At 58.2% G+C, this 14,232-nt stretch overlaps 1 protein-coding gene across 1 annotated transcript in view; it reads right to left on the reverse strand.

The window, feature by feature from the left end:
• LOC140644769 (tenascin-X-like) overlaps window positions 1–14,232 on the reverse strand; it is a 62,689-nt gene that overhangs the window by 46,515 nt on the left and 1,942 nt on the right. Inside the window, 15 exon segments of the mRNA XM_072847832.1 lie at window positions 381–674; window positions 1,388–1,675; window positions 2,010–2,303; window positions 2,927–3,214; window positions 3,548–3,847; window positions 4,463–4,756; window positions 5,458–5,751; window positions 6,367–6,660; window positions 7,510–7,803; window positions 8,918–9,205; window positions 9,894–9,983; window positions 10,061–10,766; window positions 10,845–10,984; window positions 12,821–12,974; window positions 13,901–14,013. Coding sequence (XP_072703933.1) covers window positions 381–674; window positions 1,388–1,675; window positions 2,010–2,303; window positions 2,927–3,214; window positions 3,548–3,847; window positions 4,463–4,756; window positions 5,458–5,751; window positions 6,367–6,660; window positions 7,510–7,803; window positions 8,918–9,205; window positions 9,894–9,983; window positions 10,061–10,766; window positions 10,845–10,984; window positions 12,821–12,974; window positions 13,901–14,013 — 4,131 coding nt within the window.

Raw genomic sequence — 14,232 nt, forward strand, 5'->3', positions numbered from 1 at the left:
TTTGGGCATTCTCAGCCCTTGGTTCTATCCATCATTCCACCCCACCAATGACCCCACCAACCACGTATTCCTCCATCCATTCTTCCATCCAGACAGTAAGACACAAACCACCCAACAAACCAAACGTCCATCCACAAATACCTCCTTTCTCCCATCCTTCCCTCTAAACACCTCTCCATACATCCATCCACCAATACATCCCCCCATCCCTCCAACCATGCCTGCACCCGTCCCTCCGTCCATGCCCACTCAGCACACAAGAGAAGTTCCCATTTCCCACAAGGTCCAAGGGACCCAGCATGGGCCCTGCCCCGGCTTCTGCTACCACCCCAAACCAAGAGCCCTGAAGGGACATGGTTGGGACCTGCAGAGGCCCTCACCTGTGATGGCGTCGGTGGAGACGGGGCCCAGACGTTTCCGACCCCACAACCCGTACAGGTTGAACTTGTAGCGGCGCGACGGTGACAGCCCAGGCACGGTCACCGTGCGGGAAACACCGTCCACGGGCAGCACCTGGGGCTGCCCTTCTGCATCCTTGTACTGCACCGTGAAGGAGTCAAAGGTGCCCTCGGGGACGCTCCACTCCAGCTGCACGGAGTCGGGGCTGACCTGGGAGGCCCTGAGCTCGCCCAGGATTGGCTGGGAGGGGGGTTCCTCTTCTGGCTCAGCCGCAGCTACAGTGGAGAGGACATAATGCAGGGCATAAACGTCCCTCTGTCCATCCATCCATCCCTCCATGCTTCTCTCCATCTACCCATCCCTACATCTGTCCATCCATCCCTCCATCAGTATCATCCTTCAACTGCCAAGCAACTCAAACAAGCCATCGAGATTCCCTTCCATTTAGCTCTCTGCCCCCCATACATTCAGCCATACATTCCTCCATCTGTTTCTCAGTCCAGTATCCATCTTGTTCACCATCTCTCCTTCCAAATACCCGCTTGTCCATAAACCATCCTGCTTCCCATTCACCCAGTCACCCTTTCCCATACTCCTTTGGGCATTCTCAGCCCTTGGTTCTATCCATCATTCCACCCCACCAATGACCCCACCAACCACGTATTCCTCCATCCATTCTTCCATCCAGACACCTAGACACACGGTAAGCAACAAACCACCCAACAAGCCAAACATCCATCCACAAATCCATCTTTTCTCCCATCCTTCCCTCTAAACACCTCTCCATACATCCATCCACCAATACATCCCCCCATCCCTCCAACCATGCCTGCACCTGTCCCTCCGTCCATGCCCACTCAGCACACAAGAGGTGTTCCCATTTCCCACAAGGTCCAAGGGACCCAGCATGGGCCCTGCCCCGGCTTCTGCTACCACCCCAAACCAAGAGCCCTGAAGGGACATGGCTGGGACCTGCAGAGGCCCTCACCTGTGATGGCATCGGTGGAGATGGGGCCCAGACGTTTCCGACCCCACACCCCGTACAGGTTGAACTTGTACCGGCGCGATGGTGTCAGCCCAGGCACGGTCACCGTGCGGGAACCACCATCCACAGGCAGCACCTGGGGCTGCCCTTCTGCATCCTTGTACTGCACCGTGAAGGAGTCAAAGGTGCCCTCGGGGACGCTCCACTCCAGCTGCACGGAGTCGGGGCTGACCTGGGAGGCCCTGAGCTCGCCCAGGATTGGCTGGGAGGGGGGTTCCTCTTCTGGCTCAGCTGCAGCTGAAACAGAAAGGAAAAAATCAGGGCATAAACATTGTCCACCCATCCATCCATCCATCCAAACATCTCCTCACCCAATGAACCACACACTCATCCCACCACCTGTACCCTCTTTACTCTCTCCCTCCAGGATTCCCTCTCTCTCATCCTCCCTTACGGCCTTCACCCCTGCCTGCACCCGTCCCTCCATCCAGCACCCAACCAACACCCAAAACAAGTTCCCATTTCCCACATGGGCCAAGGATCCCACATGGGCCCTGCCCAAGCTCCTGCCACACTCAAATTCCAGGGCCACCAACGGCACCAATGGTCCCACAGTAACACTCACGTGTGACAGCATCGGTGGAGATGGGGCCCAGACGTTTCCGACCCCACACCCCGTACAGGTTGAACTTGTAGCGGCGCGACGGTGACAGCCCAGGCACGGTCACCGTGTGGGAACCACCGTCCACGGGCAGCACCTGGGGCTGCCCTTCTGCATCCTTGTACTGCACCGTGAAGGAGTCAAAGGTGCCCTCGGGGACGCTCCACTCCAGCTGCACGGAGTCGGGGCTGACCTGGGAGGCCCTGAGCTCGCCCAGCATTGGCTGGGAGGGGGGTTCCTCCTCCGGCTTGGCTGCAGCTACAACAGAGAGAGGACAATGCAGGGCATAAACATTGAAGCATCCATCCCTCCACCCATCCACCCCTTTTTCTATCCAACCAGAGTCTCATCCATCCGTACATTCAACTCATCATCGCTCCATTTATCATCTCACTCAAGCATACGCCCACCCCTCCTTCCACCCAGCCTTATCACTACTCCACCCATCATCCTTCCAACCATCCAGCCACCCACGGCCTTCCTCTCACCCAGCTCTCCATCCACCTGATCACCCACCCACCTAACAGCTTGCCCCAGACATATTTTCTCCCAATCATCTATTTTATTCTCCATTTTCCATTCACCCAACTGTTCTCCACCTGATCCTCTGGGCGTTACTCCACCCAGTCCTCCATCAAGGCATCCATCCACCTTCCATTCCTTCATCCATCTAGCCCTCCTACAAGCCAGGCATCCATTCATCTCTCCTGCATCCCTCCAGCCTCCCAAACTTCCACGCTCCCATCCCTTCTTCCTCCCCATCCCATTCCTCAGGAGATGTCCTCATTTCCCACGAGGTCCAAGGGCCCTTCCCAAGACCATGTCCTACTCCAAAACCTGGGTCTTCAGGGAACAGGGTTGGGGACCACAAATGTCCTCACCTGTGACAGCATCGGTGGAGATGGGGCCCAGACGTTTCCGACCCCACAACCCGTACAGGTTGAACTTGTAGCGGCGCGACGGTGACAGCCCAGGCACGGTCACCGTGCGAGAACCACCATCCACAGGCAGCACCTGGGGCTGCCCTTCTGCATCCTTGTACTGCACCGTGAAGGAGTCAAAGGTGCCCTCGGGGACGCTCCACTCCAGCTGCACGGAGTCAGGGGTGACATGAGGGGCTGTGAGCTCGCCCAGGCGGGGCTGGGAGGGGGCTTCCTCCTCAGGTTTGGCTGCAGATGAAACAGAAAGGGAACAATGCAGGGCATAAACATTGTCCACCCATCCACCCATCCATCCATCCAAACATCTCCTCACCCAAGGAACCACACACTCACCCCAACACCTGTACCCTCTTTACTCTCTCCCTCCAGGATTCCCTCTCACTCATCTGCCCTTATGGCCTTCACCCCTGCCTGCACCCGTCCTGCCATCCAGCACCCAATCAACACCCAAGACAAGTTCCCATTTCCCACATGGGCCAAGGATCCCACATGGGCCCTGCCCAAGCTCCTGCCACGCTCAAATTCCAGGGCCACCAACGGCACCAATGGTCCCACAGTAACACTCACGTGTGACGGCATCGGTGGAGATGGGGCCCAGACGTTTACGACCCCACACCCCGTACAGGTTGAACTTGTAGCGGCGCGACGGTGACAGCCCAGGCACGGTCACCGTGCGGGAACCACCGTCCACGGGCAGCACCTGGGGCTGCCCTTCTGCATCCTTGTACTGCACCGTGAAGGAGTCAAAGGTGCCCTCGGGGACGCTCCACTCCAGCTGCACGGAGTCGGGGCTGACCTGGGAGGCCCTGAGCTCGCCCAGGATTGGCTGGGAGGGGGGTTCGACCTCAGGCTTGGCTGCAGCTGAAACACAATGGGCACATTGCAGGGAACAAATGTCCACATGTCTGTCGATCTACCTGTCTCTCCATCTATCCATCTGTCCCTCCATCGATCCATTTTCCTACCCAACCATCAGTCTATCCATCCACACATACATTCACCTCGTCATCTCTATAGTTACCAGGTCACCCAACCATCCACACACACGCCCTTCCATGAGTCCATTCCTCTACCCATCCATCCATCCTATCCCCTACCCTTCCATCAAAACACCCACCTACCCAGGCAACCATCCGGTCAACCATCTCTCCGTCCAATCAACCTTTTAACCAACCACCCACCATCATCCATCGCTCCATCCATCCTTCCAACCATCCAAACATCTCCTCGCCCAATGAGCCACACACTCATCTCACCACCTGTACCCTCCTCACTCCCTCCCTCAGGCTTCCCTCCCTTACGGCCTTCACCCCTGCCTGCACCCGTCCCTCCATCCAGCACCCAATCATCACTCAAGAGAAGTTCCCATTTCCCACAAGGTCCAAGGGACCCAGCATGGGCCCCGCCCCAGCTCCTGCTACCACCCCAAACCAAGAGCCCTGAAGGGACATGGTTGGGACCTGCAGAGGCCCTCACCTGTGATGGCGTCGGTGGAGACGGGGCCCAGACGTTTCCGACCCCACAACCCGTACAGGTTGAACTTGTAGCGGCGCGACGGTGACAGCCCAGGCACGGTCACCGTGCGGGAAACACCGTCCACGGGCAGCACCTGGGGCTGCCCTTCTGCATCCTTGTACTGCACCGTGAAGGAGTCAAAGGTGCCCTCGGGGACGCTCCACTCCAGCTGCACGGAGTCGGGGCTGACCTGGGAGGCCCTGAGCTCGCCCAGGATTGGCTGGGAGGGGGGTTCCTCTTCTGGCTCAGCCGCAGCTACAGTGGAGAGGACATAATGCAGGGCATAAACGTCCCTCCGTCCATCCATCCATCCCTCCATGCTTCTCTCCATCTACCCATCCCTACATCTGTCCATCCATCCCTCCATCAGTATCATCCTTCAACTGCCAAGCAACTCAAACAAGCCATCGAGATTCCCTTCCATTTAGCTCTCTGCCCCCCATACATTCAGCCATACATTCCTCCATCTGTTTCTCAGTCCAGTATCCATCTTGTTCACCATCTCTCCTTCCAAATACCCGCTTGTCCATAAACCATCCTGCTTCCCATTCACCCAGTCACCCTTTCCCATACTCCTTTGGGCATTCTCAGCCCTTGGTTCTATCCATCATTCCACCCCACCAATGACCCCACCAACCACGTATTCCTCCATCCATTCTTCCATCCAGACAGTAAGACACAAACCACCCAACAAACCAAACGTCCATCCACAAATACCTCCTTTCTCCCATCCTTCCCTCTAAACACCTCTCCATACATCCATCCACCAATACATCCCCCCATCCCTCCAACCATGCCTGCACCCGTCCCTCCGTCCATGCCCACTCAGCACACAAGAGAAGTTCCCATTTCCCACAAGGTCCAAGGGACCCAGCATGGGCCCTGCCCCGGCTTCTGCTACCACCCCAAACCAAGAGCCCTGAAGGGACATGGCTGGGACCTGCAGAGGCCCTCACCTGTGACGGCATCGGTGGAGATGGGGCCCAGACGTTTACGACCCCACAACCCGTACAGGTTGAACTTATACCGGCGTGATGGTGTCAGCCCAGGCACGGTCACCGTGCGGGAACCACCGTCCACGGGCAGCACCTGGGGCTGCCCTTCTGCATCCTTGTACTGCACCGTGAAGGAGTCAAAGGTGCCCTCGGGGACGCTCCACTCCAGCTGCACGGAGTCGGGGCTGACCTGGGAGGCCCTGAGCTCACCCAGCATTGGCTGGGAGGGGGGTTCCTCCTCCGGCTCAGCCGTGGCTACAATGCAGAGGACACAAGGCAGGGCATAAAGATCCATCCCTCCACCCATCCACCCCTTTTTCTATCCAACCAGAGTCTCATCCATCCGTACATTCAACTCATCATCGCTCCATTTATCATCTCACTCAAGCATACTCCCACCCCTCCTTCCACCCAGCCTTATCACTACTCCACCCATCATCCTTCCAACCATCCAGCCACCCACGGCCTTCCTCTCACCCAGCTCTCCATCCACCTGATCACCCTCCCACCTAACAGCTTGCCCCAGACATATTTTCTCCCAGTCATCTATTTTATTCTCCATTTTCCATTCACCCAACTGTTCTCCACCTGATCCTCTGGGCGTTACTCCACCCAGTCCTCCATCAAGGCATCCATCCACCTTCCATTCCTTCATCCATCTAGCCCTCCTACAAGCCAGGCATCCATTCATCTCTCCTGAATCCCTCCAGCCTCCCAAACTTCCACGCTCCCATCCCTTCTTCCTCCCCATCCCATTCCTCAAGAGATGTTCTCATTTCCCACGAGGTCCAAGGGCCCTTCCCAAGACCATGTCCTACTCCAAAACCTGGGTCTTCAGGGAACAGGTTTGGGGACCACAGATGTCCTCACCTGTGATGGCATCGGTGAAGATGGGGCCCAGACGTTTCCGACCCCACACCCCATACAGGTTGAACTTGTAGCGGCGTGACGGTGACAGCCCAGGCACGGTCACCGTGCGGGAACCACCGTCCACGGGCAGCACCTGGGGCTGCCCTTCTGCATCCTTGTACTGCAGCGTGAAGGAGTCAAAGGTGCCCTCAGGGACGCTCCACTCCAGCTGCACGGAGTCGGGGCTGACCTGGGAGGCCCTGAGCTCGCCCAGGATTGGCTGGGAGGGGGGTTTGACCTCAGGCTTGGCTGCAGCTGAAACACAATGGGCACATTGCAGGGAACAAATGTCCACATGTCTGTCGATCTATGTGTCTCTCCATCTATCCATCTGTCCCTCCATCGATCCATTTTCCTACCCAACCATCAGTCTATCCATCCACACATACATTCACCTCGTCATCTCTATAGTTACCATCTCTATTGTTCCATCTAACCAACCATCCAACCACACCTTTTTCCTTCAGTCAGTCTCTGAACCCATTGCAACTATCAACCATCCAACCACTTAATCATTCATTTAAGCCTCCAACAAACCTGACATCAAGGAACCATCCCACCAGCAATCCATCCATTTAGCTGTGTATCCATCCATCCATCCACTGAATCGTCTGTGCATCCAACCCTCTGAACCATCATTCCATCTCTGAAACTCATCCTGTCTTGATCCATGCAGTAACCCCACCATCTGTCCATGCTTCCACTAATTCATCTAGTGATTCAACCATCCTTCCACACACTCATCCATCCATCCATCAATCCAATCACCCATTCACCACTAATCCTTCAAGACACCTTTCCATATGACCATATATCTAACCATTCGGCTTTTCAACCAACCAGTCATCCTGCTATCCAAACTTCCATCCATCCATACATCCACCCAACCTTCCTTCCATCCAGCCATTCATCCAACCAACAAACATCCATCAATCTATCCTTCCATCACTCCAACCTGGCATGCTCCCATCCATACATCCATCCCCTAGATGTTCCCATTTCCTACAAGGCCCAAGGCATCAGCATGGCCCCTGTCCCAGCTCCTGCTACATTCCAAACCCAGCACCCAAAGGGGACATGGAATGGGACCAGAGACATCCTCACCTGTGACGGTGTCAGTGGAGACAGGGCCCAGACGTTTCCGACCCCACAACCCGTACAGGTTGAACTTGTAGCGGCGCGACGGTGACAGCTCAGGCACGGTCACCGTGCGGGAACCACCGTCCACGGGCAGCACCTGGGGCTGCCCTTCTGCATCCCTGTACTGCACCGTGAAGGAGTCAAAGGTGCCCTCGGGGACGCTCCACTCCAGCTGCACGGAGTCGGGGCTGACCTGGGAGGCCCTGAGCTCGCCCAGGATTGGCTGGGAGGGGGCTTCCTCCTTTGGTGGGGCCGGGGCTGCAACAGGGACAGCACAATGCAGTACACACTAGAGATCAGAGCTCTCTCCCTCCCTCCCTCCCTCCATCTGTCTATCTGCCTGCCCCTCCATCCATCTAATCACCCACCCATCACTCAACTCACTTTTTGTCCACCCATCCACTCATCCATCCAATTATCCCTTTGTCAGGCAATTCAGGCAGCCAGGCTGCCAGAAATCTGCCCTTCCATGCATCTAACTATCCACCTGTCCATCCATGTGTCTTCCCACCTATCCATGCTTCCTTCCATCCAGTCACCAATCATCTCTCCATGACCCTTCTCCCTCACATCAGTCCATGTATCCATGAACCCAACTACCCATGTATCCATCCCGCCGATTAAACAGTCTAATTATTCATCTGACCACCCATGCTTCCATTCTTCTATGCTTCCATCCATTCATCATCATGATACAGCCATCAATCAGTTCACCCAACCATTTTTCCAGCCACCCATCCAAAAATCCATCCATCCATCCATGCAATCCCAACCATCCATCCATCCAATCCCATCCACCCATCCAGTCCCACTCATCCACCCATCCATCCAATCTCATCCATCCATCTATCTAATCCTATTCATCCATCCATCCATCCAATCCATCCATCCACCCATCCAATCCCAACCATCTATCCAATCCCAACCATCCAAACATCCATCCATCCAATCTCATCCATCCATCCACCAATCCTATTCATCCATCCGCCCATCCAATCCATCCATCCGCCCATCCAATCCATCCATCCGCCCATCCAATCCCAACCATCCATCCAATCCCAACCATCCAGTCCCAACCATTCCCATCCATCCATCCATCCAATCCCAACCATCCATCTATCCATCCAGTCCCAACCATCCAGTTCCAACCATCCATCCACCCACCATCCATCCAACCACCTATGCTCTCATCCAGTCATCCACCCTTCCCTACAAACAACCCTCCATCCCTCTGACCTTGCACGCACCCACGCCCACCACCAAATCCAGGGCCAGATGCTCTTCCCATATCCCTCAAGGTCAAAGGACCTGCCAAGGCTCCTGACTTGCTCCAAACCTAGCACCCACAGAGGACATAGACAGGGCCCCTCACCTGTGACGGCGTCGGTGGAGATAAGACCAATCCGTTTCCGACCCCACACCCCGTACAGGTTGAACTTGTAGCGGCGGGAAGGTGACAGCCCAGGCACGGTCACCGTGCGGGAACCACCATCGACTGCAAGTGCCTGAGGTTGGCCTTGCACATCCCTATACTGCACTGTGAAGGAGTCAAAGGTGCCCTCGAGGACGCTCCACTCCAGCTGGACAGAGCTAGGGGTGACGTGGGAGACCGTGAGCCCGCCCAGGCGGGGCCGGAGTGGTGGTTCCTCCGATGGCGGGGCTGGCACTGTCATGGAGATGGCACAAAGCAGAACATGAAGATCCACCCACCCACGCATCCTTCTGCTGAACCATGTGTCCATCCACCCACCTGTCTAGTCATGCACCCTTCAATCCAAGCACCCAGCCATCCACCCATCCTCCCACTGATCCAACTGGGTGTCCACCCATCCACCCAATCGTCCATTCATTCTGTTCTTTGTCTGTTGATCCATCCGTCAGTCCATTTATCTGTCTGTCCACTCATTTGTCTATTCAAGAATCCAGGCTTCCATCCATTCAGTGACCCGTTTTTCCATTCACTTTTCCTTACATCAATCTTTGAATCCACCTATCCACCCTCCCACCCATCCATCCACCCTGCCATCCATCCATCCATCCACCCATCCAACCATCCATCCGTATTTCCACCCATCCATCCAACTATCACCCACCCACCCATTCACCCACCTATCTATACAACTTTCCATCCATCAAACCATTGTCCATCCACTCATCCATTCAACCATCCATCCATCCATCCACCCACCCACCCACCCAGCTAGCTATCCAACCATGATCCATTCATCCTTCCACCCATCCACCATCCAACCACCATCCATCCATCCCTCCCCAACTTGTCTACCAAGACCAGTTGAGCCTGAACACCTGGGTCCCTCCCAGTGCTGCCATGGACCACCTGATGGTACCTGCTTTGGCTATGGCACCTTGGGGCTCAGTCAACTCCATCTCATACATGTGCTCCCAGTCCAGCAGGGGCTCATCTGTGCCACCTACCCCTGCATCCAAAAGAGGAGTGGGCAGTTATGGGATGTCCCCATACAGTGCCGTCCCCATCTCCAACCCCGTCACCCACCTGCTGTCACCAGGAATGTGTAGGACTTGGAGACGTGCCCCCGCACCACGCCGTGCACCTCCACCCGGTACCTGGCCCCCGGCACCAGCCCTGGCACCCGGGCCACCGCCGTGTCCCCTGGCACCTGTAGCTCCCCCTCGGTCCCCTCCGGCTCTTCCAGGAGCCGGTAACGGATCACCACAGTCTCTGCATGGCCCCGCAGCCCATCCAGGTCCACCAGAACCTCGCCGGTGGCCCCCGGCATCAACTGGGGCTTGGGGTGGGGGATCTGACGGAGGAGCTGCTGACGCAACGGGGCCGGGCTGCGGCGTAGAAGGTAAGAGAGGATAGCACGGGCCACCGCTGGCACTGTTTGGTTGCCCCGGAGGGGGAAGTTCGTAGCCCGGAGGTGGCTCTCCAGGCGCTGCAGCAAGGAGCCATTGTACGAGGAGAGCTTGGCTCCCAGGTCATGCAGGGATGGGCCACCTGGGAGCACTGGGGACAGTGGGGATGCTGGGGACACTGGGGACCATGCAGATGGAGGTGATACAGGGGACTGTGGTGATGCTGGGTACTGTGGAGATGCAGGTGACCTTGGGGACACTGGTGATGCTGGTGTCTCTGGGGACCTTGGGGACACCGGTGACCTCGGGGATGCTGGGGACCCCGGGGACCCTTGAGATACTGGGGATACTGGAAACCTTGGAGATGCTGGGGACCCCAAAGACTCTGGTGACCCTAAGGATGCATCTGGTGACACTGGTGACGCCGGTGATCCCAGGGACCCTGGTGACCCCGGGGATGCTGGTGACACTGGGGACCTTGGGGATGCCGGAGACCCTCGGGCTGATGGTGACGCTGGGGCCACTGGTGATGCCGGGGACCGCAGGGAACCCTGAGGGAACCCTGGGGACCCCCCGTGGGTGGGCAGAGTCTGGGCAAGCACTGCGAGAGCAAAGGGGAGCAGGGTCATCAGCCCATCCCCAAATGTCCCCGTCTGCCAGAGACCGGGGACGCACGGGGGGGACACAGGGAAGGATGGACACGGGAAGGGACAGGGACAGACGAACCCATAGAGACAGACTGGGGACACCCATGGGGATAGACTGGGGACACCCAGACTCATGGGAACAGACTAGGACAGATGGACTGATGGGGACAGACTCGGGACATCCAGACCCAGGCAACAGAGGGACACATAGGGAAGCACTAGGAGATGTGGGGACATGTGGAGCCATGGGGACACACGGACCCATGGGGACACATGGGCCCATGGGGACAGACGAGCCCATGGGGACACACAGGCCCATAGGGACAGACGAGCCCACGGGGACACACAGGCCCATGGGGACACACAGGCCCATGGGGACAGACGAGCCCATGGGGACAGACGAGCCCATGGGGACAGACGAACCCACGGGGACACACAGGCCCATATGCAGATAGACGGGCCTAAGGGGACACATGGCCCCACAGGGACGGACGGGTGACACACAGACCCACCAGGACACACAGACCCACCCAGGACAGACAGACCCACAGAGCCATGGGGACACACGGACACGTGGGGATGGACAGAGGCTGCAGGCACTGTCCCTGTCCCCATGCCCATCCCAGTCCCTGTCACCATCCCTGTGGCCGTGACATCCCCATCCCTGTCCCCATCCCTCTGCCATCCCAATGCTTGTCACCATCCCATCCCTGTCCCCATGTCCGTGCTGTCCTCATCCCCATGCTTGCATCATCCCTGTCACCACGCTGTCCCTGTCACCATGCCATCCCCATCTCTATGCTGTCCCCACCCGTATGTTGTCCCCGTCACCATCCCCATGTTGTCCCTGTCACCATACCTGTGCCCATGCTGTCCCCATCCTCGTGCCATACCCATGCCCATGCCATCCCTGTCCCCATCACTGTCCCTACCCCTGTGCTCACATCACCCATGTCCCCAGGCTTTCCCCATCCCCATCCCATCCCTGTCCCCATGCCCCTGCCATCCCCATCCCTGTCCCCATCCTTGTCCCCATCCCTGTCCCCACACTCATGACCATGCCGTCACCATCTCCAACCCTATCCCTGTCCCCATCCCTGTCCCCACACCCATGACCATGCCATCACCATCCCCAGCCCCATCCCTGTGCCATCCCTGTCCACATGCCTGTGCCATCCCCGTCGCTGTCCCCATCCCCCCGCTCATGCCACGCCCGTTCCCATGCCATCACTGTCCCCAACCCCATCCCTGTCCACATAGCCATGCCATCCCCTTCCCTGTCCCCATGCCATCCCCATCACTGTCCTCACACCCATGACCACGCCATCACTGTCCCCATCCCCGTGCCATCCCCCACCACATACCTGTTCTGTCCCCATCCCTGTCCTCATGCCAGCCCTGTCCTCTCGCCCATGACACTATGCCGTCACTGTCCCCATCCCCATCCCTGTGTCATCCCTGTCCGCATGCCTGTGCCACCTCTGTCCCTGTCCCCATGCCCATGCCATCTCTGTCCCTGTCCCCATGCCATCCCTGTCCCCATGCCCATGCCCTCCCCATCCCTGTCCCCATCCTTGTCCCCATGCTGTCCCCGCACCCATGACCATGCCATCACCGTCCCCTACCCCATCCATGTGCCATCCTGACCCCTGTCCCCATGTCCACACCCATTGCCATCCCCATGTTGTCCCCACCCCTGTCCCCATGCTCATGCACATTGCCATCCCTGTGGTATCCCCATCCCCGTGCCCATCCCCTCACGGTCCCCGCACTGAGTGGGTGGCACGTACCGGTGCGGACACGGAGGGTGCTGGGTGCGCCAAGGTGCTGCTCCCGCCGGGCCTGGATGAAGAGCTCGAAGGCGTGGCCAGGTGCCAGCCCTGTCACCTCGAAGGTGACAGCGGAGCCGGGCAGCTCATGGGTGGTCATTGCCGCCGGCTCGTCCTGGGGACAAGGGACATGCCAAGGACACGCTGAGGACACCATGGTAGGACCTGGCCCTGAACCAGACAACAGGCAGGTGACCACAGCCAAGAGCTTCTCCCAGGGCTGGGGGACACGTTGGGGACACACTGGGGATGCGTTGGAGACAGCTAAGGAGGGACACACTGGGGACAGTGTGATGAGGACACCTCCTCATCCCTGAGCCAGACAAGAGGCAGGTGGCTGCAGCCAATGGTTTGTCCTGGGGCTGGGGGACATGTTGGGGACACACTGGGGACATATTGGGGACACCACAGTGGGCACATGTTCTGGTCCTGAAGCAGGGCTGCAGGCAGGTGGTTGCAGGCAGGTGGCTCATCCTGGGGACCCGGGACATGTTGAGGACACTGGGGACACCATGCTGGGGACACATCCCTGCCCCCAAGCCAGGTAGCAGGAGGGTGGCCACAGCTGCTGGCTCATCCTGGGGACACGGGACACATTTGGGACACCATGCGGGGACACCATGGGGGGACCCATCCCTAAGTCAAGCAGCAGATGGGTCACACCACCACGGCTCATCCTGGGGACAAGGGACGCATTGGGGTCACAATGAGGGGGACACCATGGGGGGGACTCATCCCTAAGTCAAGCAGCAGATGAGTGACACCACCATGGCTCGTCCTGGGGAAAAGGGACACACTAGGGAGATGTCCCCATCCCCGGGTTAGGCAGCAGAAGGTGGCCTGACGACTGGCTTGCTCTGGGGACAACAGGCACACTGGGGACATGTTGGGGACACCCTTATGGTGTCCCCCAGCTGGGCAGCAGCGGGTGGCCATGGATGCCACCTCATCCTGGGGATGAAGGCCACATTGGGGCCACCACACTGGGGCCACCACAGCGCTGGGGACCTGTTCCCACCCCTGTCCCCATCCCCAGCTCACCAGGGGGATGAGGGCCACCTGGTAGCCATCCACTGGCACGGGGGGGCGGGGCCAGGTCACACGGAAGGATGTCTGGTTGCGGGTGGCCAAGCGCGGTGTCACTGAGGGGATATCTGCGGGGACACGGTCCCATCAGTGGGTGCCACCACGGGGACACTTTGGGGCACCATGGGATGGGGCACCCATGGGTTGGGGACACCCTGGGGACACCACAGGGACAGGGCATCCATGGAATGGGGACACTCTGGAGACATCACGGGACAGGGACACTCTCAAGATATGACGGGGACACCATGGGAAGGGGCACCAATGGGATGGGGACACCATGGGAC

This window comes from Ciconia boyciana, chromosome 29 (genome assembly GCF_034638445.1).
Source record: "Ciconia boyciana chromosome 29, ASM3463844v1, whole genome shotgun sequence".
In the NCBI taxonomy this organism is placed as follows: domain Eukaryota; kingdom Metazoa; phylum Chordata; class Aves; order Ciconiiformes; family Ciconiidae; genus Ciconia; species Ciconia boyciana.